Raw genomic sequence first — 27713 nt, forward strand, 5'->3', positions numbered from 1 at the left:
CTGTCCTTATTCTTTCCTTCCTTCATGTCTGTGCTTCTGTCGAGGATCATTTTCTCCTACTAGAATAACTCCTTTCCTTAAGTGAGTCTGGTGAATTCTCTTGATAATTTTTTGCCTTCGTTTTTGACTTGTTACCAAACCCAGGTTTGGAGGCTCATCCACAGCAAAACCAATGTCTGAGAAACGACCATTAGGGGAAAAGAAAGGCTTTATTTGATGGCCAAAGAGTAGAGAAGTGGGAGCCCATACTCACACCTCAGCTTCTCAATTACATGGATAATAATGTAGTTAGAGGCTAATAAAGGAGAGGAACATTCAAGTCTTTTCTGGAAATAGGTGAGGTTTTACAGGAACTCATGTACCACCTCTTTTCACTCCTTTCGTGGTCTGGTGTTTCCAATTATGAGGACTGGTGGGTCTCTTTAGCCTTGAAGTGGAGAGGAGAGAGACTGGGCAAGTCTAGGCCAAGTTAACCCTATATTATAGTTTTGGACAAAACGTTTCCCAGATGATTACCATGTCTACATGCAGTGCTAAGTAGAGTCTGACACAAAGGTTAAGGCAACAAAGGAGACAAATGTGGTATAAAGACAGATAGGCTGAGCCTTTTCATCTCATAGTAGTCACCTGTCACACATCTTTAGGCCCAAGAGAAGAGTCAGTATTTTTAGCAAAACTGGCCTCAAGTCCATGAAAAATAATGTAGACAATCATTATCATAACCCACGTCAGAGGTATTACTTAGAGCAAAGCTAGTGGAATATTAACAATGTATTTTCCAGCCATGTGGCCTCCAAGTGAGTCATTCTTGTTAGCTAATAGCAAGTGAAGCTAGAGGGTTTATTTAAAAAAATTTTTTTGTTGTTACAAGTATATTTTTGTTCTGTATAGAAGCAAAAGTTGGTGGTTACATTATTTCAGCCTTTGAAGATAGTATTGTTTTCTGACTTCTGTTTTTCTTTTGATTCCTCATCTTGAGTTTTTAGCAGTTTTACAATAATGTATCTTTGTGTTTATTCCACTTAGAGATTATAGGGCTCCTGAATGTGTGGCTTGATATCTGGTTTTGTTTTGTTTTTCGGTTTCCTATGCTTTGGCCATAATCTCTCTCTCCTCTTATGGAACTCCAGTTGCACAATCAGACTTCACTGTATCTCCATTATCCCTTACATTGTTTTCTGTATATACCATCCTTTTTGCTCTGTGTTTCAGCCTGATGATTTTCTTTGGACCTTCTTCCTGTTTGCAGATTCTCTTTCCAGTTGTACTAGTTTGTGTTTAGGTTCTTAATTTTAATTATTGCATTATTTTCATTTGTAGACTTTCTGTTTCTTTTATAATTGATTAGTTTAATGACAGACTTAAAATCGCAGAAATTATCAGTTTATAGATTCTGTTTTCCTCCCCCATATTTTATGAAGCAATTATTTTTTACTCACTTCACCATCAGTGTTTATCTTTACTAGGTCATTTTTTTGAGTTGACTGATAGCTTCCTGTAACAAATTTTTATTTAAAATTGTTTTGAGATTTAGTACTTTCAAATTATTTAATATTGTCACAAGGTTATATCTCAATTACAAATACCTGCTTATATACCATTAAGACAGTTCTGTTTGGCTTTTTCCTCCCTAATGTTCTATACTTTCTATACTTGTAATCTTCATAGCAAAATCACTTCCTTTATTCTTGTAATTGATCTTTAAGTGGCTCTAGAAAGTGATTTTTTTTCCTTCTTTCCTTCTTTCCTCCCTTCCTCCCTTCCTTTCTTCCTTTCTGTTGGGGATTGAACTCAGGATCTTGCTTGTGTTAGGCAAGCATTCTATACTGATCTACACCTCCAGCCCCTCCAGAGAATGAATATAAGGGCTTTTCATTTTGGTGCTAGGGATTGAACTCAGAGGCACTTAAACTGAGCCACATCCCCAGCCCTATTTTGTGTTTTATTTAGAGACAGGGTCTCACTGAGTTGCTAAGAGCCTCGCTGTTGCTGAGGCTGGCTTTGAACTCGTGATCCTCCTGACACAGCTCCCCAGCTGCTGGGAGCCACTGAGATTACAGGTGTGGGTCACCATACCTGGCCCATAAAGGCCTCTTTATAATGGTGTTCAGCAGATTGTTAGGTCATACCCTTGACAATAAATAAAGTAGTAAATCTGTGATAAAGTTGGGTAAAATAATTTCTTGAATATATATGAATTACAATTACAGGATATTTTTTTCTTTCTTTCTCTTTTTTTTTTTTTTTGGTGGTACTGGGGATTGCACTGAATTACAATTGAAGGTTCTGATTATAGCAAATATCTCAATTTATGTAAGTCCACTTTTATTATGTCTCCTTTTTTTTTTTCCTTGGGTAAATAGTTTTTGTCATTTCATAAGCCTAGTTGTTTGTTTTTTTTATTGAGTGCTGGATAGTATGAGTGAGGAATTATAACAATCATTTGAGGGTCTGGATGACATTCTCTTCCTCCAGAGGGGCTTCATGTATCCTCTGGTGACTATTAGGATGGGGTACATCATCATAATCCAACCAGGATGCAGTCTAGGTGAGGCCTAGTCTGTTTCCAGTTTCTTCTTCCTCCAAATGTGTACCCCTTTGGGTATGGCTCCAAAGCCCTGAAGTATTTACCAGCAACCTTCATTCTTAGTGGTCCCTGAACTTCAGTTTTTCTATGTCATCATGAAATTCCTGATATCTGTTACACAGGTAAAAGCCACAGTTTTTGCCTTTGAAATTACCAGTTGAGGGGAAAAGATTTAATTACTGACCTTATATCTTTTTCTTTTCCTTTTTTTTTTTTTTTATACTGGGGATTTAACCAAGGATACTTTACCATTCAGCTACATCTCCAGCCCTTTTTATTATTTATTTGTTTGTTTGTTTACCGGGATTGAACTCAGGGGCACTCGATCCCTGAGCCACATCCCCAGCCTTATTTGTATTTTATTTAGAGACAAGATCTCACTGAGTTGCTTAACACCTCACTTTTGCTGAGGTTGACTTTGAACCATACTGCTGCCTCAGCCTCCTGAGCCACTGGGATGATGGGCATACGCCACCTTGCCCAGCTTGGCCTTATATCTTGCTTTCCTCTTCTTTTGGGTATTAAAAACCATCCCCCTTCCACCCCTAACACCACACTTTCACTATTTGGTAATACTCTGTTTCATTTTTTTTAAAGAACGTTTTAAAAATATTAACAAAAAGAACATTTTTTTTTAAAGAGAGAGAATTTTTTAATATTTATTTTTTAGTTTTCGGTGGACACAACATCTTTGTTTTCATGTGGTGCTGAGGATCGAACCCAGCGCCCCATGCATGCCAGGTGAGCATGCTACCGCATGAGCCACATCCCCGGCCCAAAGAACATTTTTAAAAATACATTTACTTTAACCAAGTACAGTGATGCACACCTATAATCCAGGCTACTTGGAAAGAATAGAAAAGGCTTGGGAATGTAGATCAATGGTAGAGCAACCCTGAGTTTAATCCTTAGTCCTGAAAAATGGATGGATGGATAGATTGATTTTTTTTTTTTTTAATTGTAACCTTAGAGAAAGTTAGTATGAAGCAACCTAGAAGATTATTATTAAAGCTGCACTTTCTCAGAACTTTCTGGACATAATATTTATGTCTTTACATCTTTATTATTCTGTTTTTTTCTCTGTGATGACATCCAATAAACACAATAGTTATTGAAATTCATTCATTCTTTCTTTCTTTCTTTCTTTTTTTTTTTTTTTTGGGCAGTGCTAGGAATTGAACCTAAAGTCTTGTGCATGAACAAGCACTCTACCACTGAACTATGTCCCCAGCCCTTTTTAAATTTTATATTGAGACAGAGGCTTACTAAATTGCCCAGTTTGTCCTCAAAGTTGGTGCTCATTCTGCCTCAGCCTTCCAAGTAGCTGGAATTAAATGTACCCCATTGCATCTGGCACTTCCTCCTTTTTAAAAATTAATTGCATGGGGCACAGAGGCATGCACCTGTAATCTTAGCAACTCAGAGGCTGCAGTGGGAGGATCTGGAGTTTGAAACCAGACTGGACAACAGAATGAGGCCCCATCTCTTTAAATAAAGAAAGAAAATCAGTTTCAGAATCATCATAGTTTTTATTTTTTTTTATTTTTATTTTTTTTTAAATATTTATTTTTTAGTATTTGGCGGACACAACATCTTCGTTTGTATGTGGTGCTGAGGATCGAACCCGGGCCACACGCATGCCAGGCGAGCGCGCCACCGCTTGAGCCACATCCCCAGCCCCTCATCATAGTTTTTAGAATCAGTCTCAGTGTACTGCCTGATCTTTTTGCTAAATATGTATTACTTTTAGATTGATTGCCTATCCTATCCGCCAGGTTTTACATAAAATGGATAGCTTTTGTCCCTAAAATTAAACCTTAATCTTACATAATGACTTTTTGGTACATATATTCAATGTATTATGGGTTTGGCATTTCTAAAATGTAAAAAAAAAAAAAATTGAATGTATTGAGCAGTAGTAGTGTATTCTACTTGTTAAAGAATTTTTGAATAAATTTTATTGATAAAGTATACATTATTGGTATGAATATTAAAATTCCGAAGGGAGACTGGTTTGATATACTGCATTTCAGCAGGGGTTTTTTATTTTAGGGTCCTGGGGATTGAACTCAGGGGCACTCGACTATTGAGCCACATCCCCAGCCCTATTTTGTACATTATTTAGAGACAGAATCTCACTGAGTTGCTTAGTGCCTTAGCCTCCCTAGCCACTGTGATTCCAGGCATGTGTGACCATGCCTGGGCATTTCAGCAGTTTTAAGATGCAAATTTTTTTTGCAATTTTTATAACTTTGAAGTCATCCTGTCTCTTACCAAGAAATAGGAAGGCATTGACTCATAGTTTCAACTTTATGTGAATTCTTAGTGCTACATGAAATAATGGCAGAAGTTTCTATGTGGTTGCAGTCAACTCTTGGTGTCCTGTTCAGTGGAGACATGTCTTAGTGTTACTCTAACACCCTCTGCTGCTCAGTGAGAAAAATACTTAAAACAAACAAACAAAAAAAAGCCCCAAATGTCTCATGTTTTAATGGCCATTTGTTCAGATTGGCCAGGTTGACTTCAGAATGAGAATGCTGTTATCATTAAGATCTGGCTATGTTTAAGCTCCATTTTGATTTCGGGGGAGGGAGAAGATAAAGGTGGCCTGGAGAAAATGTAGATTCCATTTAAGACATTCCTAAAATCTTTCTAAGTCTGAAAACTGACTGATATTGTGAAGGCATAACATTTTTTCCTGTAAAGTGTTATATTGTATAATCCACTTAATAAGGCTATTAAAATTAATGGTGCCACAAAAATATTCTGTATATGTTAGTTTGGTAACATATGACCTAAGACATACAGTGACATTACTCATCAAAGAAGTAAAACTTTTTTGCCACAGGTAGAGCTATGTTTAGGACAAGTAGAGGATTATAATAACTATCTGTAGAGTGAGTAGAAAAATTACATAGCTGTATGGAGTTGCAAATCCAAACTAGTCAGGTGGGCCACCATTACCATAGTGAACTTGCTTTCACACTTAAACTTTGTATCGTTTTGAAATTGAAAACTGCAGCCTTGCACATGTTTAACATAAATTTGTGGACAAATTGCCTAGAGTCAAATTCTTGAATGTTAATGAATTCACTAGTGCCCAGATCTATTCTGAAGAATAATCATTATTCTTGATATAATATATATTTTCAAATCTGAGAAAAAGAAGATAAAGCAGTGTCCAAACACTTATTATAACTTGGTTGAATGTTCAGGTGTCATGGTAGTTTGTCCATCCTTCAGTCTTCTGTAAATTATCTTTTAACCTAATGACCCGTGGCTTATTTTAGTTATTCCTGAGTATTACAAGATAGAGTATTCTGTTTGAGCACTATTGTTTTCTTCTTGTCTTTTTGAGAGGGAGGGAGAAGAAGGTGGGAATGGGGAATGATATGTAAAGGATTTTGTTTTATAAATTAAATCTCTAGTATTTTCAATTATATAGGCATCTAATTCTTTTAGAAGTAATGAAGATGCTAGTAACATTATATGCCATTATAGATCGCAGAACTAAATCAGATGACTACAAAATATGTGGAGACTTTAACAGATTAGTTTTTGTTTTTGTTTTTGTTTTGTTTTGTTGTGCCAGGGATTGAACCCAGGGGTGCTTAACCACTGAGCCACATCTCCAGCCCTTTATATTTTTTATTTTTTGGAGAGATGGTCTTGCTCAGTTGCTTAGGGCCTCTCCAAGTTGCTGAGGGTAGCTTTGAACTTGGGATTCTCCTGCCTTAGCCTCCCAGGCTGCTGGGATAACAGGTGTGTGCCACTGTGCCCAGCCAGTATTTTCAATATCTTGTGTTTAGCGAAATATTTTCTTTAACAAGGTAAAATACCAGTTTTTTTTCTGGAATCAGTGTGATTGTACAATGCTATTTTATAAATTGCCTGCTAGAGAGTATTATAGCATAATAGACCTGACCTTTGGAGTTATAAAAAAATTCAAGTCAAGTTTAATTGCTGCAAATTTGATGTGTAACTTTTTTAAAAATATTTTTTAGTTATACATAGACACAGTACCTTTATTTGGTTTATTTATTTATGTGGTGCTGAAGCCTAGTGCCTCACCTGTGCGAGGCAAGTGCTTTGCCACTGAGCCCCAGCCCCAGCCCTGATGTGTAACTTTTTACCAAGTACTTTATCAAGGGTTTTTTTTTTTTTTTTTTAATAATCAGTGAAATGAAGATGATGATAATTTCATAAAGTTTTCAAGAGAGCTAAGTTAACTGAATTAACATATAAAACACCTGGTACAGAACCAAAAACAGGAGATATACAGTAAATGGTCGTAAATTAATTGTGACATTTCCTCCTTCATTCACAATTTATATCCATCTTTATTGGGATTATATTTGTGGACCATTCACATTTTCATTTTTATAAAGAAACTAGAAGTATCAGAATTTTTAAGTTTACTCTAATGGACATTTTTCAGGTTTATTCGAATGAAATACTATGCATAAAATAGTCCTTATCCTAATAAAAGGATTTGTTATACAGTAAATGATGCTTTGTTGCCAGGTGATTTATTGGTCTGATTTACCAGAGGACTTAACTTTATATGAATTCACCTCAATTTTCTCATCCATGTAGAGGAACAAAGTTGAGATTATTTCATTTCATTTACAGGGAAGGTGTTTGTTTGCCAGTGGTAGTCCATTTGGGCCAGTGAAACTCCAAGATGGGCGAGTCTTTACACCAGGTCAAGGAAATAATGTATATATTTTTCCAGGTAAATGTCACCATTATTTATGTTACAAAGCAATACATTATTTTTGTTACAAAGCAATAAGGAATTACATAAAAATACTTCCTGAAATTTTTTGGAATAAACATTGGTGTTTGCAGAATTTTGTTACAAATGTATAGGGAAATTCAAGGAATTCAGTAACTTCCAATTTGCTCTCTTTCCCCTAAAAATTTGTTTATTCATATTAATCTTGTTTTTATTATAGAAATAATATAGTATGTGGTTCATAAAAATGCAAAGGAACAAAGTGGTAGAAAATTGCTTAACCCTCTGTATGTCCCCCTAGTGTCTTCTTAACCACACTTGTCAGATAAAACTACCACCAGTTGGTTCTGACTTTTTCTGGCAGTCACCATCAGGCCCACTCATCTCCTTTTATCAGAGTTCTTGTAACTCAACTGTATGTTTGAACTTTCCACTATGAAATACAAGTAATAGCGCACACATGCCTTCTGATACCTTTCTTCATCCACCACTCAATTTGTCTTATTACTGTTTGTTTTCTTAAGTAGTTGCTTTTATCTTTATGTAACTTACTTAAAGAGCTTTTCAAGCTTTTGTTAGCAATTTGAGTTTTTATTAGCTTGCTAAATGAAAAAAATCTTAAGTTACTTTCTTTTTCCACTTTTCAGTTTTATTTGTCAATATTTCTACATTGTAGAGAATTTTTTTGATACATTGTATTCTTTTGTTTTCCATGCTTCCGCTATAGATTGTGAATATTCAAAATCAAAATTATAAAAACAAAAAAAAACCCCATGATTATATAAATGTTATTCACCAGCTACAGTGTGGTTTGACAAATACACTAGAAGATATAGTTCTGTATCATTAATTTTTTTTTTTTTTTTTTTTTTTAAAGAGAGAGTGAGAGAGATAGAGGTAGAGAGAGAGAGAATTTTTTAATATTTATTTTTTAGTATTTGGCGGACACAACATCTTTGTTTGTATGTGGTGCTGAGGATCGAACCCGGGCCGCACGCATGCCAGGCGAGCGCGCTACCGCTTGAGCCACATCCCAGCCCCTGTATCATTAATTTTTGATGTTCAGAATATTTCAAGTATTATCAAGTATAATGAATTTCTTCTTTTCTTCCTTGATCTTACTCTAGAGTAAACTATTCTGTCCCGTCTTCTTTTTCTATTCTGTCTCCCTTGTGTTTCTGGATACATCTTTAAAGATTTTTTTTTCTTTTTTTTTTTTTTTTCCTTCCCTAAAGAACGTATGAAATCTTCCTGAGGTTTTACAGATCTGAAATTATCTTTATTTTGTCTTCTCACTTGATGGTTTGGCTGGGTAAAGTCAAAGTCTTTGTCATCAGACCTTTGAAGACCATTCACTTTTTGTTAAGGTTAGTGTTGCTGATAAGAAATCTGATAAAAGGAATCACATCCCTTTATGCATAATAACTTTTTTCTCTCAGAGTCTTCACACTTTTCTCTTTATATTTCTGAAAGTTTACTAAAATGTATCTAGGTTGGGTTTATTCCCATTTAACTTTTTTTTTTCCTTCCATTTCTTTCCTTCTAGAACTTCAGTTTTTTTCTTACAAAGCTTACATTAGATCATGGGTAGAATCCTTTCTCTCCTGTCTTTGACTTCAAAATTTTATTTCCTGTTTTCATCTTTGCCATTTTATCTCATAACATGGAAGGTTTCTGTGATATTTGCTCATTCATCAATGCCTGTTAAGTGTTTTTTTGGCACTTCTAGTGTGGCTTTTTTAAGTCTTTTTAAAGGAGATCGGAAACATAGTATAAATTTATGCATAACAACTTCAGTGTATATTCAGAAAATTAAGTTTTTGAATTTGGAGGGGGAATAGTGAGTACCAGGGATTGAACTCGGAACCACACTTCAGCCTGTTTTATATTTTATTTAGACACAGGGTCTCACTGAGTTGCTTAGTGCCTTGCTTTTGCCGAGGCTGGCTTTGAACTCGAGATTCCCCTGTCTCAGCCTCCCAGGCTGCTGGGATTATAGGTGAGCGCCACTGCACCTGGCTAAATTTTTGAATTTTAAAACATGACCACCTCACTATTATCATACCAAAGGAATTAATAATAATTGCCCAATATGCTTAATAGCATATATCTTCAATTCATTCAGTTGAACAATTTTTTATTCCTTTAATATTTTCTTATTCTAGAATTAATTTAATAGTTTCTTTAAAAAAAAAGTTTTAGATTTTCTTTCATCTCTTTCTTCCTTGCAATATTTTATCCTTTGTGCTGTTTCCCTCCCCATAAATTTATGATTATCCTTAGTTGTCAGTTTCTTTTTAAGAATGACTATATTGAGCAGTACAGGGATTTGGCATGAATTCCTTTGCACTTTTGTCTTCCTTCCCCTGTGGGTCTTACCCTTAGCAGCTGACAGCAGCCTCCCATTAAGATGCAGGTAGATGCAAAGCACATAATAGCACACCTTAGACAAGCATGTTATTACTATTGTCACAATAAGGATGTATTTAGCCAATAAGTATGCCAGTGCTTTTATGTAGAACGTTCTTCCAGTATAGTTATTGTTGTCTCTTGAGACCTGGCATCTGTAATAGAAACTCCCATCATCGATGATGTTTTTGTAGAACTTGATAATGTTCGAAATTAGCCTCTTCTATCTAGTAGTGTTTCTTTTTTTGTTTGTTGGTACTGAGGATTGAACCCAGGGGCACTCAACCACTGAGCCACATCCTCAGCCCTTTTTATATTTTATTTAGAGACAGGGTCTTGCTAAGTTGCAAAGGGTGTCTTTGAACTCATGATCCTCATGCCTTAGCCTCCTGAGCCACTGGATTATAGGCATGCCCCACCATGCCCAGCTTCAGTAGTATTTCTGTAGTATAAATGCATGAGGAAATGGGAAGGGAACACATCTCTGCTTATTTTACTAAAACTACTTTAATATCATATTTGACTAGTAAGGAGTTTGGTAGTTGATTACTTTTTATACAGCATTTTAAAGTTCTAACTTTATTGTGTTGAGGTTGTAGCTCAGTAGTAGAGTGCTTACCTCAGACATGTGAGGCACTGGGTTTTAGCCTCAGCACCACATAAAATAAAATAAAGATATTGTGTCCATATACAACTAAAAAATTTTTTTTTAAATTCTAACTTTATTAATAAAAATTATTAGCACCACAAATGTGAACATGAAAAATGACCTGGCAGTGGAGATAAAAATGGCCTTTAAACAGGAAGATTGTCTCAGAGTCTGTATGTAAAGCAACTAAAAACTTAAGGCTCTGATTGTTTTGGAATTAGTGGTCTAGTCACTGTAATAACTGCATGAAATTGTAAAAACAAAACAACCTTAAAAGGGTCAATAGGCTAATCAGACATTGGCTCTAATAAAATGTTTTCCAGATCAAAATTCAGGAAAGAACCCTTCCCCCTCCAGTCTGAAACCCAAAAGGGCTGTACTTTGGAATGGGGTTATGGTTTGCAGTGGCAGTGGGTGATCTAGAAAACCTCAAGCCTTTGTTCTGGACTGCCAGTGCCAGCAAGGGCCCAACAGAAGCAAACAAACCTTCTCTGAAATAACAGTATTCTAAGTCTTCAGATTATTTTTCGAAAGATAATGAGACACGTAAAGAGACATGACAACACAAGCCAAAGCCAGCAGAGACCACAAGAAAAACAGACCTGCTAAAATTCTACATATAAGACAAGTGCTAAGAAACCAAAACCAAAATGCTTATTAAGTTTATAGAGATAAAGCCAAGCTCGAAAACCTCAGCCAAAAACTACTGAATTCTAGAATTCAAAAATAACAATAAGTAAAGAACTGAATTGTAAATGAGGCTTATAGCAGAGAATTGACCAAAGAGAATTGGTCAACTCAGAAACTATCTGAGAAGAGACAATAGAGAACAAAGCACAAAGATAGAAAGGAAAATACAAAAAAAAAAATAGGTAAGAGATATATCTTTAATGTTGTATTTTTAACTGAAGTCCTAGAAGAAAGTGAGAATAAATCAGAGTCAACATTTGCAGGCCTCTGGCCAAGAAGTTCTTGGAACTGGTAAATGACAGTAGTCAAGCTCATTGAAACCTATACAGGATAGGTTTTAAAAAATCTACTCAGGAACCTCATTGTGAGATTTCAGAAAAATCACAACAAGGAGAAAATATGAAAGCAACCAGATCAAAAATATTTCTTTCAAAGGAACAACTCTTAGGCTGACATTGGACTCCTTAACAATATGCCGAAAGGCAGTGGGATTATATGTTTATTTTACTTCTAGGAAATACTTGCCAACCTAGATCATCACAGTGAAAATCTTGGAAGAATTAAGGCAAAATGAAGACATTTCAGAAAACAGAATTCACCACCTACACACTTGTATGAAAGGAAGGGAAATCTTGTTCCTTAGGCAATAGTAAAATCCCAAATAGAAGCTTAAAGATGAAGGAAAGAATGAAAAGCAAAAGTTGTGAATATGCAGGTAAAACAAAACCAGTATTGTGTACAGAGCGCTCAACTGTAACAACACGGTATTTAGAAAAATACATGGATATAAAATAACAAGAATGCTTTTAGGTTAATTAGAATTAAACTATTATGAGGGACTTGCATTCTCTGGTAGAAAAATTAAAATTAATATGGAGTTTTGATTACTTATGGACATGTTCTAAATTTTAGGATAACCACTCAAAAACTAGAAAAAACTTAAAATTTACGATAAGTTAAAATTTATTAGGGGGTAAAACAATATTATTAAACAACCCAGAAAAATGAATATATACTGGACTTGGCAAATATAGGAAGACAGTAGATTTACTCCCAAACATTTAAATATCTGCATGATGGGGCTGGGGTTGTGGCTCACTTGCCTAGCACGTGTGAGGCACTGGGTTTAATTCTCAGTACCAAATACAAATAAATAAAATAAAGGTCCATCAACAACTAAAAAATACTTTTAAAAAGATACTTAAAAAAATATACATGAATCATATGCTTTACTTTAAAAATATATGTACTAGGCTGGTGTTGTGGCACAATGGTAGAGTGCTTGCCTAGCAAGTGTGAGACGTTCACCAGTTCCACTGGGTTCAATTCTCAGCAGCACATAAAAATAAATAAATAAATACAGATATTGTGTCCATCTACAACTAAAAAGAAGTTTTAAGATATATATATATATATGTGTGTATATATATATATATATGTGTATGTATATATATACACATACATACATACATACACACACACACACACACACACACACAAAATAAGGCAGCTGCTAATTATGTGATCCTCTTTTTTTCCCTTGGTAGTTGAATGAATGTTCTTCCCATCTCTGCAATGATGATGGCATATTATTGGAATAAATAAAACAGTATCTAAAATGGGAGTCACCAGATACAGCTGAGAACAGAGGTGTCAATCTTCTAATTCTTCAGTAGGATGATTGAAAGCCACATCATTCTACAGCTGTGCTCAGAGAGGGTGAACCCCACTGTTGTGCTCATAAGTACCACTTTAAACATTAGAAATGTTCAGATTTCTAGTCATTAAAGGAAAATAAGAAACCAGAGCAGATAAGCAGAAAAGGGCATATTGGAGACAAAAAAGGACTGTGAGGGCTGGGGATGTGGCTCAAGCGGTAGCGCGCTCGCCTGGCATGCCTGCGGCCCGGGTTCGATTCTCAGCACCACATACAACCAAAGATGTTGTGCCTGCCGAAAACTAAAAAAAAAAAAATATATTAAAAAATTCTCTCACACTCTCTAAAAAAAAAAAAAAAAAGGACTGTGATAAGAGGTGGAAAGTTTTTTCCGACTTTCAATATTGTCATGGAGACAAAAAGATTATGTTCCAAAACAAGACAATTTGTTTTTTTAAAAAATTAGGAAATAAAACAAGCTCTTAAAAAAAAGGATGTGAGTAGAAAGATTAGAGAAGATGTTAAGAAAGTCACCTCAAAATAGAGCAAAGGACAAGACATGGGAAATAAAGATAATTAAAGGGTTAGTCCAGGAGGTAATGAGAAACTCTAGGATAAGAGAACAAAAAGATCAGGGAGGGGGCTTCAAAGACTTCATGAACATTTCCTCAAACAGAAAGACTCAGGTTTTCAGGTAGGAATGGCTTAGCACTGAGTGTTAACCATGGTGGGCAAAAGTGTACCTCAAGGCGGTGTTATAAAATTGAAGAACAGAGGTACAAAAACAAAGATCCTATATGTTTCTAGAGATGAAACAAAAAGAAAGGGTCTGGAATCATGTTGACACTGGACTTGTCACTAACACAGGAAGTCAGGAGATATTGGAATGATACCTCACAATTCTAGGAGAGAATTATTTCTAAGCAAAATTCCAAACCTAGATAATGAAATAAGTGGAAAGAAGTAGACAAGCATGCACATTTTCAGAAATGCCAAGTTTCAAAAAAATGTATCCCTCATACACTGTTTTTCAGAAAACCCATGGAAAGTATGCCCTGAAAGAGTTTTTAAAAATAAATAAATAAATAAAACACTAGGAAGAAATGGGATAGGAAATGGTCCCAAAAGCAAAGAGAATCCCCATGCTGATACCAGGGTTTCCAGGATGACCGACAGTTCCCCATCTGGAATGGAGAACAACCTGACCAGACTATAGAGCTTCAGCAGATGTTTATGCTAGAGTATGAAATTAGAGAATATACAAGGGAGCCAGAATAGATTTCTTTCAGTTGGGGGAGAGTTGCAGGATGAAATTAGGTACTGAAAAGTCAAAATAATGGGGAAAACAGGACAATAATTAACTTCAGGGGAAACAGAATTTTATACAGAAGAGCAAAAGTAATCATGATACAGCATTTGGATGTGAACAGTGCCTATGAAGTCATGATGACATAAATTTTTAAAAATATTTTTATTGTTGAAGGACCTTTATTTTATTTATTTATTTATTTATAAATATAAATGAGAATCAAACCCAGTGCCCCTCACATGATAGGCAAGCACTCTAACATGGAGCTACAACCCCAGCCCCATAATGACATAAATTTTGAGGGTCCATTAAACCAAACTTGTGCTTGTTATATTGGGAAGAAGGGAAAAAGCTGAAAATATGGGGAGAGCTAGATATTTGCTTCCCAGAAAGAATCAATAATATCTAGAACCCCCAAATAAGAAGAAATATAAGCAATTTATTTAAGGGTAAGAGAAATATTAAAATAATGAATTGAAAGTAGTTCCTTTTCTTGAGCAAGAAGTGGAGGGCTAGAGGTAGACTGGAAATTGGTGTTTTTTGTAATTAATATTGATGGATTACATGCATTTGTAATTTTGGTGAACTTAAAAATTAAATTGAGAAGCCATTTATTTCTAAAATAACATCCTTAAGCAAATAAGAATTGTAAGTTAACAGAAATCATTTGGTTTGATTTTAGCTCAGATTTTTGTTTTTTCTTGGGGGTTGTTTGGGATGGGAGTAAATTACCACTTCTGTACTTTTTTATAGGAATTTGGCCCCTTTCATAATTTGAAAAGTGACCTTACTAAATAAAGTACTCAAAATTTCTTTCAGGTGTGGCTTTAGCTGTTATTCTCTGTCAAACTCGACATATCAGTGATAATGTTTTCCTAGAAGCTGCAAAGGTAAGTTTAAAATGTTTATCTTATAAAGGAATAATTATAAAGATGAATGGGTCTTAAAATAGAGAATGGTTTAACTCTGCCCTATTAATGAAAGGGAAGTTACCACCCATGGCTTTTTTTATTTGCCTGTCTACTTTTAAACATTTGGTTGTAAACTATGAATTCTTTCATATTTATGATGTTTAAAACTTCTGCGTGCATGCGCGCGTGTGTGTGTGTGTGAGAGAGAGAGAATATAAAGGTACCATGACAATATAGATATAAATATATAAATATCTTAGTATTTTTATTTATGTTTTAGTTACAGTTGGATACAATATCTTTAATTAATTTATTTATTTTTATGTGGCACTGAGGATCAAACCCAGGGCCTTGCTCATACTAGGCAAGTGCTCTACTGCAGAGCCACAACTCCAGCCCCTCTCCATATTTTTAATGGAGATAGTTTATTTGGAATTCTGGCTTCTGGATTTTGCAATAGAAATTCTGAAGAAATCACATTAATACAAATACTGATGTCTATTTTCTTAATAGATATTGTAATTTTGCCAGGCTTTCTATGTATTGGGTAGAATGCATCAAAAAAATCTGTTTTATTTCTTGTATAAACAGTTTTAATTTCTGTAGAGGTTTATGTATTCCTGCAAAAAATAAGAATTTTGTAACCTATGCTTTTCTCTTTCTCCACTGATTTTTTTTCATTTTAATAGATCTTTCTGTTATTTAAACTAACAGAAGTAAAGTTATGCTTTTCTTTTCAGGCACTGACAAGTCAATTGACAGATGAAGAGTTAGCTCAGGGGAGACTTTACCCACCACTTGCTAATATTCAAGAAGTTTCTATTAACATTGCTATTAAAGTAAGTAATTTATACCTCTTCATAAATTTTTTTAATTTTTTTTTTTTTTGTAGTTGTAGATGGACAGAATGTCTTTATTTTATTTATTTTTATGTGGTGCTAAGGATTGAACCCAGTGCCTTACACATGCTAGGCAAGCGCTTTACCACTGAGCTACACTCCAGCCCCCTCTTCATAAATTGTAATGACATTTTCTTGTATGAGTAATATAATTTTGTTAGAGATAATTCAAAACATGGAGAAGGATGCAAAGAAATTTTTCATATTTTTTATTACCAAAATATAATATACATTATTATATACATTATTATGTTAGAGGTTTTTTTTTGGCCTTCTAGTCTTTCTTTCTTTCTTTGTAAGCACATACATTCATACATACATGCATATAATCACCTCTGTCTATTTTTAATAATTGATTTCTGACTGTACTTTTCCCATTTAATATAAGCTTTTCTGTGTAAGTCAATAAATTGTCTTATGTGTGGTCACTAATACTGATTGGTATCCTCTTGTTATTGTATTATAATGTTTGATCATCTTTATTTTTGAATATTTAAGCATTTTTAGTTTCTTATTGTTAGTAATAAGGCTGTTCTGAACATCCTTATAGATAAATCTTTGTGTGTGTTCATGATTTTTTTTTTTTTTTTTTTTTTTTTTTTTTGTGGTGCTGAGAATCAGACCCAGGGCCTCATGCGTGCTAGGCAAGCACTCTGCCATTTAGCACATCCCCATCCTGTGATGGCTTTAGGATGAATTCTAATCTTAAGAATAAATCATATTAACATGCTTAAGATTTCTAATATTCATTGTCAAATGTTTCTTCAGAGGAAAAAGTACTAATTTACATTGAACTATTAGATATGAGTGTATCTTTCTTTATTTGGAGTTTTGGGGTAGGGGCAGTATTGAGAATTGAACCCAGGGTACTGTCCCATTGAGCTACATCCCCAGCCCTTTTTTCATGAGACAGGGTTTCACAAAGTTGCCCAGACTGGACTCAACCTCTGGAATACCTAGGATTCTCAATCAATATCTCTTTCTAAAATTCTTTTTAAAAAGCTTTTCAGTATAATTTTCTTTTCTTCATCTGAATATAACATATAGCGTATTCTTTTCTAAATATTTTTAAATTTTTGTTATTCTGTATAAAAATGTTTTTTCCTATATATATTTTTCTCACTGATTATTTCTTATATAGAGGAAAGGAATGAATACTTGGATTTGCTTGATAACCAGTTTGTTTACTGAACAACCTTAATTCTTTTGTGGGGGGTTACTAGGGATTGAACTCAGGGGTATTCAACCACTGAGCCACATCCCTAGCCATAGTTTGTGTTTTATTTAGAAACAGGTGTCACAGAGTTGCTTAGTGCCTCACCGTTGCTGAGGCTGGCTTTGAACTCATGATCCTCCTGAGTTGCTGGGATTTCAGGCGTGCACCAGCCCGCCCAGCTCAACTTTGTTTTAATTGTTTCTCGGTTCTTTGGAATTTCTTAGTTTCAAATCATCTGCAAATGTAGTTTTTAAATATGTATATCTAAAGAAGGTAGGCTTCTATTCTAGTTTACTAAGATTTTCTTAAACATCAAGATTGGATGTGGAATTTTCCAGCCACATATTCAACTTGCAATAGACAATCATAAGTTTATGCCCTTTTAATATTATTGTTACAGTATTTTGATGCTCATAGCCTAAGCACAGATTGGGAATTGGTAATGGATATTATTTTTAGGAAATAGCAGCCAGTGCAATTGAGCTGGTATCTAAGGTACAGAGAGGAAAATGGCATAAGAGAAGATCTGAAAGTTTATAGTCAGCTTGTAGCCAGGTATAGTGGTACATACCTATAATCTGAGCAACTCTGGAGGCTAAGGCAGGAGGATCACAAGTTTGAGGCCAGGGCTAGGGATATAGCTCAGTTGATAGAAGCTGAGGTTGCAGGTGTACACTACTGTGCCCAACTTTGGAGAACTTGTTCAGACTCCAGGACCTTACTACCAGTCTCTAATAGTAACAGACTTTGTATAGTCTGGAATAGAGAGGTTCTGTAGGTCTGGGATGGAGTCCACGAATTTGCATTTCCAGCAAGTTTCTTGGTAATGCTATGCTAATGGTCCAAGAACTTTTGAATATCAATGACATGGAGATCTTCATTCTACTTTGAGTTAACTGGGAGCTAATATACTGATGGATGTCCTGTTAGTATCTCATATATCATAGGACTAAGGAATTACCTAGATTAGGAAACAAGAGGTTACTGCAGAGGGACTTGTATATACAAAGACTCAAAGGCAAAAAAGAATGTGGAATATATGTGATCCTGGAAAAAGTCTCATGTGTCTAGAAAATGGACACAAAAAAGGAGAGAATTTTGAAATGAAAAAGAGGAGGAGGCAAGGTTGGGGGGAATCTTTGTAATCACATCAATAAATCTGGAATTCATTCTGAGGGCAGTGGCAAGCCACTTATGGGCAGAACCAGACAATGTATTTTAAGCTATCATGGCTCTGACTAGCTGTAGTTCTGAGTTTGTTTGGTTCTAGTATTTTTTTTGTTTAGTGCCTACATTTAGGATGGGTATATATGTATTTTGCTATTATTGGATGGCATATTGTACAAATTTCAATTAGATCTTAACTAGTTGATTCTTAACTAGTTGATAGTGATATTGGTATTCTGTATCTTTGATGATTTTCTGGTGTAGTAGTTCTGAAAATCATTGAAAGAGAGATGTTTTACTCCTAATTATAGTCGTGGATTTATTTCTCCAGTTCTTTTTTTGTTTCCTTCCTGCTTCACATATTATGCATCTCTTGTTGGGTACATACACACTTAGGGTTACGTGTCTTTTTTTTTTTTAAGTTATTGATAGACATTTATTTATTTATTTGCTTATGTGGTGCTGAGAATCAAACCCAGTGCTCACACATGCTAGGCCAGCACTCTACCACTGAGCCACAACCCCAGCCCAACCATTATAGAATTTTCTTAGCCAATCTCTTTGTATAGCTTTGTGGTGGTTACTATAGTATTACATACTTAACAATTACATTCTGCTACTATTGCCAGGCTGAATTTACCCTTATTTTTGTTCACCATACTTTCTTCCTTCCTGATGTTTCGAAGTGTTTCTTCTCCGTCATGCCCTTTGTGTTTAGATAAATTCTTTTTTGGTACTAGCATAGAACCCAGGGGCATTTAAACCATTGAGCCACATCCCCACCCTTAGTTGCTGAGGTTGGCTTTGAATTTACGATCCTCCTGCCTCAGCCTCCTAAATTGCCGGGATTATAAGTGTGCACCACCATGCCAAGCTAGAGAAATTCTTTTAGTCATCCTTATATTCTTAGTTTTCCTCACTCTGAGAATGTCTTGATTTCCCTGTCATTTCTAGAAGATATTTTTAGTAGGTATAGTGTTCTAGATTAGCAATTCTTTTCTTTTAGCACTCGAAGAATTTACTACTTCCCTCTGCCATTATGTTTTCTGTTGAGAAACCCACTGTCATTCTGGGCTCGGTCACACATGCCTGTAATCCCAGCAGCTTGGGAGGCTGAAGCAATAGGATCATGAGTTCACAGCCAGCCTCAGCAATTGAGCAAGGACTTAAGCAACTTATTAAGTACCTGTCTCAAAATAAAAAATAAAAAGGGCTGGGAATGTGACTCAGTGGTTAAGTGCCCCTGAATTCAATTTCTGGTACAAAAAAAGAGAATTTTTCTTTGTCTTTATTTTTTGGAAATTTAATTATGATGCTTCTTAGTGTGGATTCCTTTGGCATATTTGGAATTTGCTTTTTGAATCTGTAGTTTATACTTATTGCCAAATTTGGGAGGTTTCAGTCGTCATTTGAATATTTATCAGCAGTGCTCAACCCTTTTCTCTTTTTCCCAGACTCTGATAATTTGCATTTTAGATCTTTTGTTACATAGGTCTGTGGCATGCTGTTTTGCTTTTGAGGATTTGTTTTTTCCAAGTTTGTTTTCCCAATTGAATAATTTCTGTTTTTCTATCTTCTAGTTCACTGATTTCTTTCCTCTGTTCCCCTCATTCAGCTGTGAATCTAATCTACTAAATTTTCTTTTCTTTTTTTTAATATTTATTTTCTTTTTTAATTGTAGTTGGACACAATACCTTTATTTGTTTTTATGTGGTGCTGAGGATCAAACCCAGGGCCTTGCACTTGCTAGGCGAGCGCGCTACCACTGAGCCACAACGCCAGCCCTAATCTATTAAATTTTCTATTTCAGTTATTCACATATTTTTAGAACTGAAATTTTCATATGAGTCCTTATATCTCTTTTAAATTTACTGCAAGTTTCTATTTTGTTTGCTGAGGCTCTAATTTCATTTGTGTCAAGCATGTGTAACATTGCTTTCTGAGGTTTTTTTTTTTTTTTTTTTTTTTGAGTATGTACTTTTAAAAAGGGATAAGGGACTGGTCCACAGATGGCCACTGTACTCTGCTCAAATGTATTGCTTGCCAGGACCCAACTTCATTTATCAAGTTCCTTAAGCATGAAAGAGCAACTGGAATGATCTCACCTGCCCTGGCCTTGAACACAGTGAAAAGATCAAGGGGTAAAAGCTGGGCCGGATAGTAGATCCAGAAGCAGCAAGGCCAGACAATCTTGTGAGGTTTGATGTCATTTTGAGTGATCAGGAGATATAAAGGCCCAAGGACTCCGCAGTCTAGGAAAAGCTTCTGTAGACTTGGGGGTTTGGGAGGCACCCAGATACCATGGCAAAGATCTGAGAAGTGATGCCAACAGCAAGTGAGGAAGTAAAACTAGTTCCAAGGGAAGATGCCAGCAGAGTCACTGGGGAAACGAGATCTGAATATCTAGGGTATCTAGGTTGAGAGTAATCCGAAAAATCACCATGACATATGTGATGTTATGAAGTGAAGAGAGTGACAGCCCATGAGATATGTAATCAGTGTGTCTCTTCCTCGAGCTGCCTATCTAACATGTGCCTTGAAGTTCTACAGCCCAGGGACAGTCTGGGGTCGTGTTATTTTGGGGTCAGAAACATATGATTCTTCCCTTTCACGATCCCTGACACTCTTGCAATATCTGCTGGCAACCAGATCCAGAATCTTCCGTTCAGGGGAGAAATCTAACAACACACGTTTTCTTGTGGTGCCATTAGACACTAGTGTCTTCTGAAGCTGGACAGGGATGTTTGCAAGTGACCAGGGAGTTTTCCTCCCTACTTTCCTCCTCCTGACCTCCAGGGCAGATTTGAAAAAGCAGGACCATTTGTTTCAATAATCTTCTTTAAGAAGTCACATTCACGGCTGGGTTTGCCATTCATTTTTGCACCAGGAACTTTATGAAGTGGGAACGGCTGAACTCATCTGGCAGGGCTCTCCACTGCAGACGGCCAGTTCCGAAATCCCCGAGGTGTGAGGGCTGGGTTCTCCCAGCACGTTCTTTTCAATAAACATTCCCACACTTGGCCTTTAACTCCAGCCACCCCATCCCTGCCCTCCCAGTGCCTGCAGCTTTCCACCTTGGCTCTGGCTCCTCTGAGGCATTTTTATCATGGCTACTTCAAAATCTTTGTCAGATAATTTTAACATCTCTGCCATCTTGGTTTTAACATCTACTGACTCTTTTTCCTAGTTTGATATGTTCCTGATTCTTGGTATGATAAGTACTTTTTAGTTTTTTGTTTCTTTTTTTCTTTTAATTGAGACCTAGAGTCTAAATATTTCTTAAATCTTCTTTATAAATGACTTTCTCTGATACTGCTTTGGGGTATGTGCTTCATTTCACTGCAGGTTTCCCACTTCCTCTGTTGACTCCTGAGAGGGGAGCCTCCCCATCAGTAATACTCTGTCCTGACACTGCACTTTGGTGACCTCATTACCACAGGACAATGAACAAGGTCCCAAGTGTTCTGTAGTCCTTCTCTGATACCATCCAGTGGCCTGGCACCGGGGAGGTGACTGATTAAGGATAGAAGTTTTCCACATGGTCTCCACTGACAGTGTGGGCAGCAGGGTGACGAGGAGATAAGGTCCTTCTTGCTGACCAGTGGGGATAAAAATCCTGGCTCTGACACTACCCTGGTAGGGCTCCTGTGGTACCGCATTATAGCCTTGATGGAAGTCTAAACTCCTCACTCACCTTTTGTTAGCAGAGGTAGGCTGGGACCAAAATTTTTTCTGTGGTGTTTGACTGGAGTAGAATGGCTATTGACTGAAAGTTTTCTGTCTGTTAAGCTGGCCTTCTGGTCCTTCAGCTAGAGAAAGCAGCCATTTGTTGAGGTGTTTTTTGTCTGCATCTCTTGGGGTATGAGGGCTGCTGGCTTTTTCATCTAAAAATCTGGGATACATGAAGCCACTGTGTTGTTCCTCATGTCTCTAGGCTCCTTGCTGGCCTGCCTTTTCTCTCCTCCTCTTAGAGTTGTCTTAACGGTTGTTTCATGTTCAGTGTCAAGCATTTTTGGTTGTACTTTGCAGGCGGGATAGGGGGAAAGTATGTTTTGTTTTCTCTTCCTAGAAGCAGAAAACTTTTTTCCTTTTTTTTATAAAAACTTGAGGACAGTTTGGGCAATAGACAGAGCACATGAGCACATTTTCCATTACATAATATAACATTAGAGATTGAGCTCTTGTAACCAGAGTTTTTTGGGGTTTTTTGTTTTTTTTTTGTTTTTTTTTTTTTTTGGTACTTGGGGTTGAACCCATGGGCACTTTAACACTGCACTATATTACCAGTTCTTTTATTTTTTATCTTGAGACAGGGTCTTGCTAAGTCTAGCCTTAAATGCAAGATTTTTTTTGCTTCAGCCTCCTGAGTTGCTGGGATTATAGGTGTGCACCATCATACCTGACTTCATAGATTATTTTTAGAGGAGGAGAAGGAAGTTTGGATTTATTTTACCATGTGTCACAATGCTTTCAAAATTTGAAATGAAACCATAACGTGATAACTGGATGGCAAGCTCCCTGTGAGGAAGCTTTTTACATTCCTCATTTTATCAGACTAAAGCTAGAGGGTTTATCCTCACCGCTTACTATGGTACTTAGCTTGGTTTCAGAGATCAGAAATCCATTCATTGCACTTTATTTTTGGTGTTGAACACCTGATTATTATATCTGTGACTCAATCCATATTCTAAAACAAAGACATCTGACTTGCTTTGTATTAGGTTTTCACCTCTGTCAAGTCAGCTATGACTAGGAAGTAAAGTCCTACACCTCTGGCGTTCCCTAAGCTTGCTCTTTCAGTAGGGCTGTGGGGAGTGATGCGCTGGACAGATCACCCAGGTGTGTCTACTGAAGTGATAATTTTTTTTTTTTTGACTGCACTATTAGGGAAGTGCTATAATAATTCTTGGTCAGGGCTGTAATTAAAACACTTTATAAATACATTGTAAGATGACAAGTCTTTTTTTTTTTTTTTTTTTGGCACTGAAGATTGAACCCAGGGACATTTTACCACTGCACCACACCCCTAGTCCTTTTAATTTTTTTATTTTAAGAAAGGGTCTCACTAAATTTATTAGGGCTTTGTTAAGTTGCTAGGGCTGGCCTTGAACTTGGGAACCTCCTGCCTCAGTCCCTGGAGTTGTTGGGATTACAGGTGTGTACCACCACATCTGGTTTATTTGTCTTTTAAACTTTGAATAGTTTCTGAATGTTTTGAAGTAAGTCAAAGTAATTTTTTTTTTATTCTTAAAAAGAAGAAATACTATTCTTCTAAATTTATTTCTTGTGTTGTAATATTTTCTATGAGAGCCTATACAATAATCTTCTTTGTTTTTCAGGTTACAGAATACCTATATGCTAATAAAATGGCTTTCCGATACCCAGAACCTGAAGACAAGACCAAGTATATTAAAGAAAGAATATGGCGAAGTGAATATGATTCCTTGCTGCCCGATATGTATGAATGGCCAGAATCTGCATCAAGACCTCCCCAGATAACAGAATAGAAGCACTCACACCAATAAATATTTCCCATGCTTCAGGGAAGCTCCTTTTTTGAGAGATGTTATCAGATTTATGGTGTTTCTGTATTTTTTTTCTTCCCCCACTACTTTACTTGACTTATCCCATGTATGTCCATGTCTGTTGGAGGTGGATGTGTTGACTGTATTAAGGTCCACCAATACCCTACAATCAACCATAATGCTTAATGTCCTTATTTGTAGCCATACAACACCCAAGAGATGTTTAAAATGTGTCTATGGATGTCTTCACTTGTATTTTTGGTCCTGCTTGCCAAAGTATTTGTTATTTACTGTTATAGGTAACAATCTTCCATCATCCGGTTAGTTCTACAAAAATAGAAGTTTATTTCTGTGGATATGAGGGCAAATTTTGCAAAGCAGCCAAATTTTAAACAAAATTCAAAGAAAATTGTCAGTATGTAAAACTTTATCTGCTTCATTTTACCTTATGCTCTGAAATTCTTTTATAATACACAGATCTAGGGAAATAAAATTTTTTCCCTTTTTCTTATTTTCTGGAACTAATCAAGGTTTAACTATAACATTAGGGGGCTGGGGATGTGGCTCAAGCGGTAGCGCGCTCGCCTGGCATGCGTGCGGCCCGGGTTCGATCCTCAGCACCACATACAAACAAAGATGTTGTGTCCACCAAGAAGTAAAAAATAAATATTGAAATTCTCTCTAAAAAAAAAAAAAAAAAAAATAACTATAACATTAGGAGAGAGTTATGGGAACTATTATTGCCTTTAGACAAAGCAGTCTTTTGCAACAGTGTGTAAAAATGATTTTTATTTAATAAAGTAATGTCTTAAACTTAATTGCTTCAGTTATGCTACCTTATTGCCCAACTAGAAATGTAGGTTTGCTTATAATGAAAATACATTGTTTTTTTTGTTTTTTAATTTCTAGTTGAGGGCATATAGGATGCCTAAAGCATACATTACAGCTAATCTCATGTACTTTTTAAAATAAATCAGTAGTGGTTTACATCTGAATGAGCTGTATTTGACTGGAGGAACTATACCCTATCCAACTGAGGTTCTTTATTACTCAAAATAGTTTTGGGATTCTCCTACAATGCATTCCCTTGAATGTTGTTAGTGGTGACAACTCTTTCTCTATTAAAGGTGAATTTATTACTTTTCAAAGCTAAGTAGGGATGAATAAGGAAGGTGTTCAGACCAGGAGATGCCATTTTTAATCCCAGTAAAATAGATAATAACTGGCTAAAGAGACCAGTTTCTTGTGTAGCTTACATATTAGAGATTTTTAATGGAAGATCCAGAAGCATCTTAAAATATGGTGGTATAGCTATAGTATCTGTCTGCCTTATGTGCTGCAAGAAGCAAAACTTTTAAATGTTCATTCTACAATAGTAATCTTGTCTCATAAAATGGGGGAGCTGGGAATGTAGCTCAGTGGTAGACTACTTCTGGCTTCAATCCACAGTACTAAACAATAAAATAAGAGATGCCTCTGCCCCAACTCCCTCCATTCCTGCCCCTGGCCCTGCCCCAGGCCACTAGGGGCAGACCCTTAGCAGCTATAGTTTGAGCAAGTTCTTGAAGGTGGTTCTGACACAGACATATACTTGCCCTTACAACTGCCTTAAAGCAGATATCGGAATCATCTGGAGAGCTAACCAATGCTGAGGACTGACGCTGATGCAGGTCCTGGTTGAGGCCTGAGAGTTTGCATTTCTGATGAGCTTCCAGGTACCACCTGTGTTGCTGTTAAAGAAAACAGGCATTGCTCCACAGTATTGCAAGTGGTGTGCTGTTTCAGCCTAGTGTTTATACACTATGTGCTTCTATATATATGAAAAAGATCAACTGAAACTCTTACATGGAGTAGCTGTCATTAGTTTTGTTATATTTAGTTATCAGAGTTTTTATAAGAAAAATTAATATAGAACTCTTTAAATAGTTTTTTTCCTGAGAATACATAAAAACTAGAATACTGTGTGATTTTAAATTCTGGATTTGTAGCATACTTAAGTGAAACCTAGCAACCAAATTTCACTTATAAAAGATTAGCTAACAAATGGATATTTGTGAGGTTTTTTAATTTGATTATTCATTCCCTAATGATAGAACTTACCTTGTACTTTGTCTTCTCTAAATTATCAGCCTCTGGAGAAATAGTATTTTCATTTTCTGCAAAAGAGTGATGAATGAATTAAGACTGAAATACAATGTTATAAGTATGGAGCATTAACCATTGTTCCCAGATAACAGAAGACCCAAAGAGAATGGGGCTAAGGATTGGGGTGGCATCCAGGTACTCCTGTGGCTCCCCCACCTCCCAGTATTGAAGATTAAATACAGGGCCTTGCACATATTAGGCAAACTCTCTACCACTGAGCTACATTCACAGCCCTTTTTAATGTATTTTGAGATAGGGTCTTGCTAAGTTAAGTTGCCCAAGCTGGCCTAGAACTTGTGCAATCCTCCTGCCTCTGCCTCCCAAGATAGCTGAAATTATAGACATGCGCCACTGTAAGATTTTTTCCTCCGGCTCATTCAGTCTCCCTTAAAGATAACTTTTTTTTCACAAATATCTTCAGTGTTCTGTTGGACTCACCAAAATAAAATCAGCTTTATTGGGCATATGTAATATTGAGAACAGTAATACAAGTCTCAAAACTCTCCACTGGGATCCATTTAAAGGAAGTCCTAAAGAATGAAATAACCCCAATACCATATTTTCATCCAAGATGACCACGTGGGTACAGCTGCAGGCATATTGCTTGCTATAGAACATTGCACAGATTCATGGTCTCTGATTCTCTGTGATTTGCACTTTAGCATGTAAGTGTTAAACTGCAGATGAAATAAAGTAAGATTTAATATTTAAAATATTCAAGATAATTTAGCTATAGAAAACTTTCTCCTCACCTGAAATTGAGAGAGATTTTAATGTAAGCAGAGAGGAGAAATAAAACCTAATCCTTTATTTTCAAATTTTAGTACATTCAGGTAGGTTCAAGTAAGACATGACTCTTAAACTGCTAATTCACTAATTCTTACTGAGAGTTTAAGTAGTGCTAGATTTTGAGGCATTATTTTTCTTTCTTAAATAAGGAAAACTGTGCCACCCAAAGAGAAAAGTAAATATGGAAACATTTTCATAGTTTTATTGCACACAATATACACATTGAGTCAAATGACTTGAATGTATGGTATCTTTGGGTAAACAACATTTTCACATGGCTGTTAAGTCTTGGCTTTCTTTTTGTTTCCCAAGCAAAGTTTTATTTCTACATTCAGTGTACTGTAAGTTTTAAGACTAACAGAAAAACAGACATGGTGGCACACAATTGTACTCCCAGCAATTTGGAAAGCTTTGGAAGGATGGTGACTTTGAGGCCAGCCTCAGCAACTTAATGAGACTCTCCGAAATTTAGCAAGACCCTGTCTCAAAAGAGCTGAGGATGTAGCTCAGATAAGTGCCCCTGGATTCAATCCCCAGTATCAAATAATAAGTAAAGAAAATGTATGGTTATATATTCCTCGGTTTTCAGATTTCCTTTTATGTTCCAGAAAAATTATTTTCCCTTTCCTAACTTTAAGTCTATGTTCTTGCAAATCATTGATTCCTATATAGTTGATGAATTATCACCAACACATTTGGCATACAGTTAGCAAGTTATAACCAACTAGATTGTATGGGTGGTGCCTACACTGTTCAGAAGTTAAGTGTTCCAAGCATCTTGTATATTTAATCCACAATAAACCTGTTTCTATCCCTGTTTCATAGACAAGGAGAGGGGCACAGAGAGGTTGAATGACTTACAGAATATCTCATGATGAGTGGCAAAGCTGGGACTCTTAGTTCATACCCATCTTAGGAAAGAAAGCCCTCTATAGGTGACTTTACCTGAATCTTCAAGAATTGTTTCAGTTTAGCTGGGTGTGACAGCTCACTCCTATAATCCCAGCAGCTTGGGAGGCTGA

The 27713-nt window shown here is 36.1% G+C and overlaps 1 protein-coding gene across 3 annotated transcripts in view; it reads left to right on the forward strand.

The window, feature by feature from the left end:
* Me2 (malic enzyme 2) overlaps positions 1-24575 on the forward strand; it is a 71263-nt gene extending 46688 nt beyond the window's left edge. For all 3 annotated transcript variants that reach the window (XM_046419466.2, XM_046419467.2, XM_046419468.2), the window contains exons 13-16: positions 7220-7322; positions 14859-14929; positions 15691-15789; positions 23572-24575. In XM_046419466.2, the coding sequence (XP_046275422.1) occupies positions 7220-7322; positions 14859-14929; positions 15691-15789; positions 23572-23739 (441 nt within the window). In that variant the 3' untranslated portion in view covers positions 23740-24575. The remainder of the gene's footprint in view (positions 1-7219; positions 7323-14858; positions 14930-15690; positions 15790-23571) is intronic.
* Positions 24576-27713: the final 3138 nt, after the last annotated feature.

Source organism: Marmota monax, unplaced genomic scaffold (assembly GCF_021218885.2).
Source record: "Marmota monax isolate L192 unplaced genomic scaffold, Marmota_monax_Labrador192_F-V1.1 WCK01_AAM20220418_F8-fsc00088, whole genome shotgun sequence".
Taxonomy (NCBI): domain Eukaryota; kingdom Metazoa; phylum Chordata; class Mammalia; order Rodentia; family Sciuridae; genus Marmota; species Marmota monax.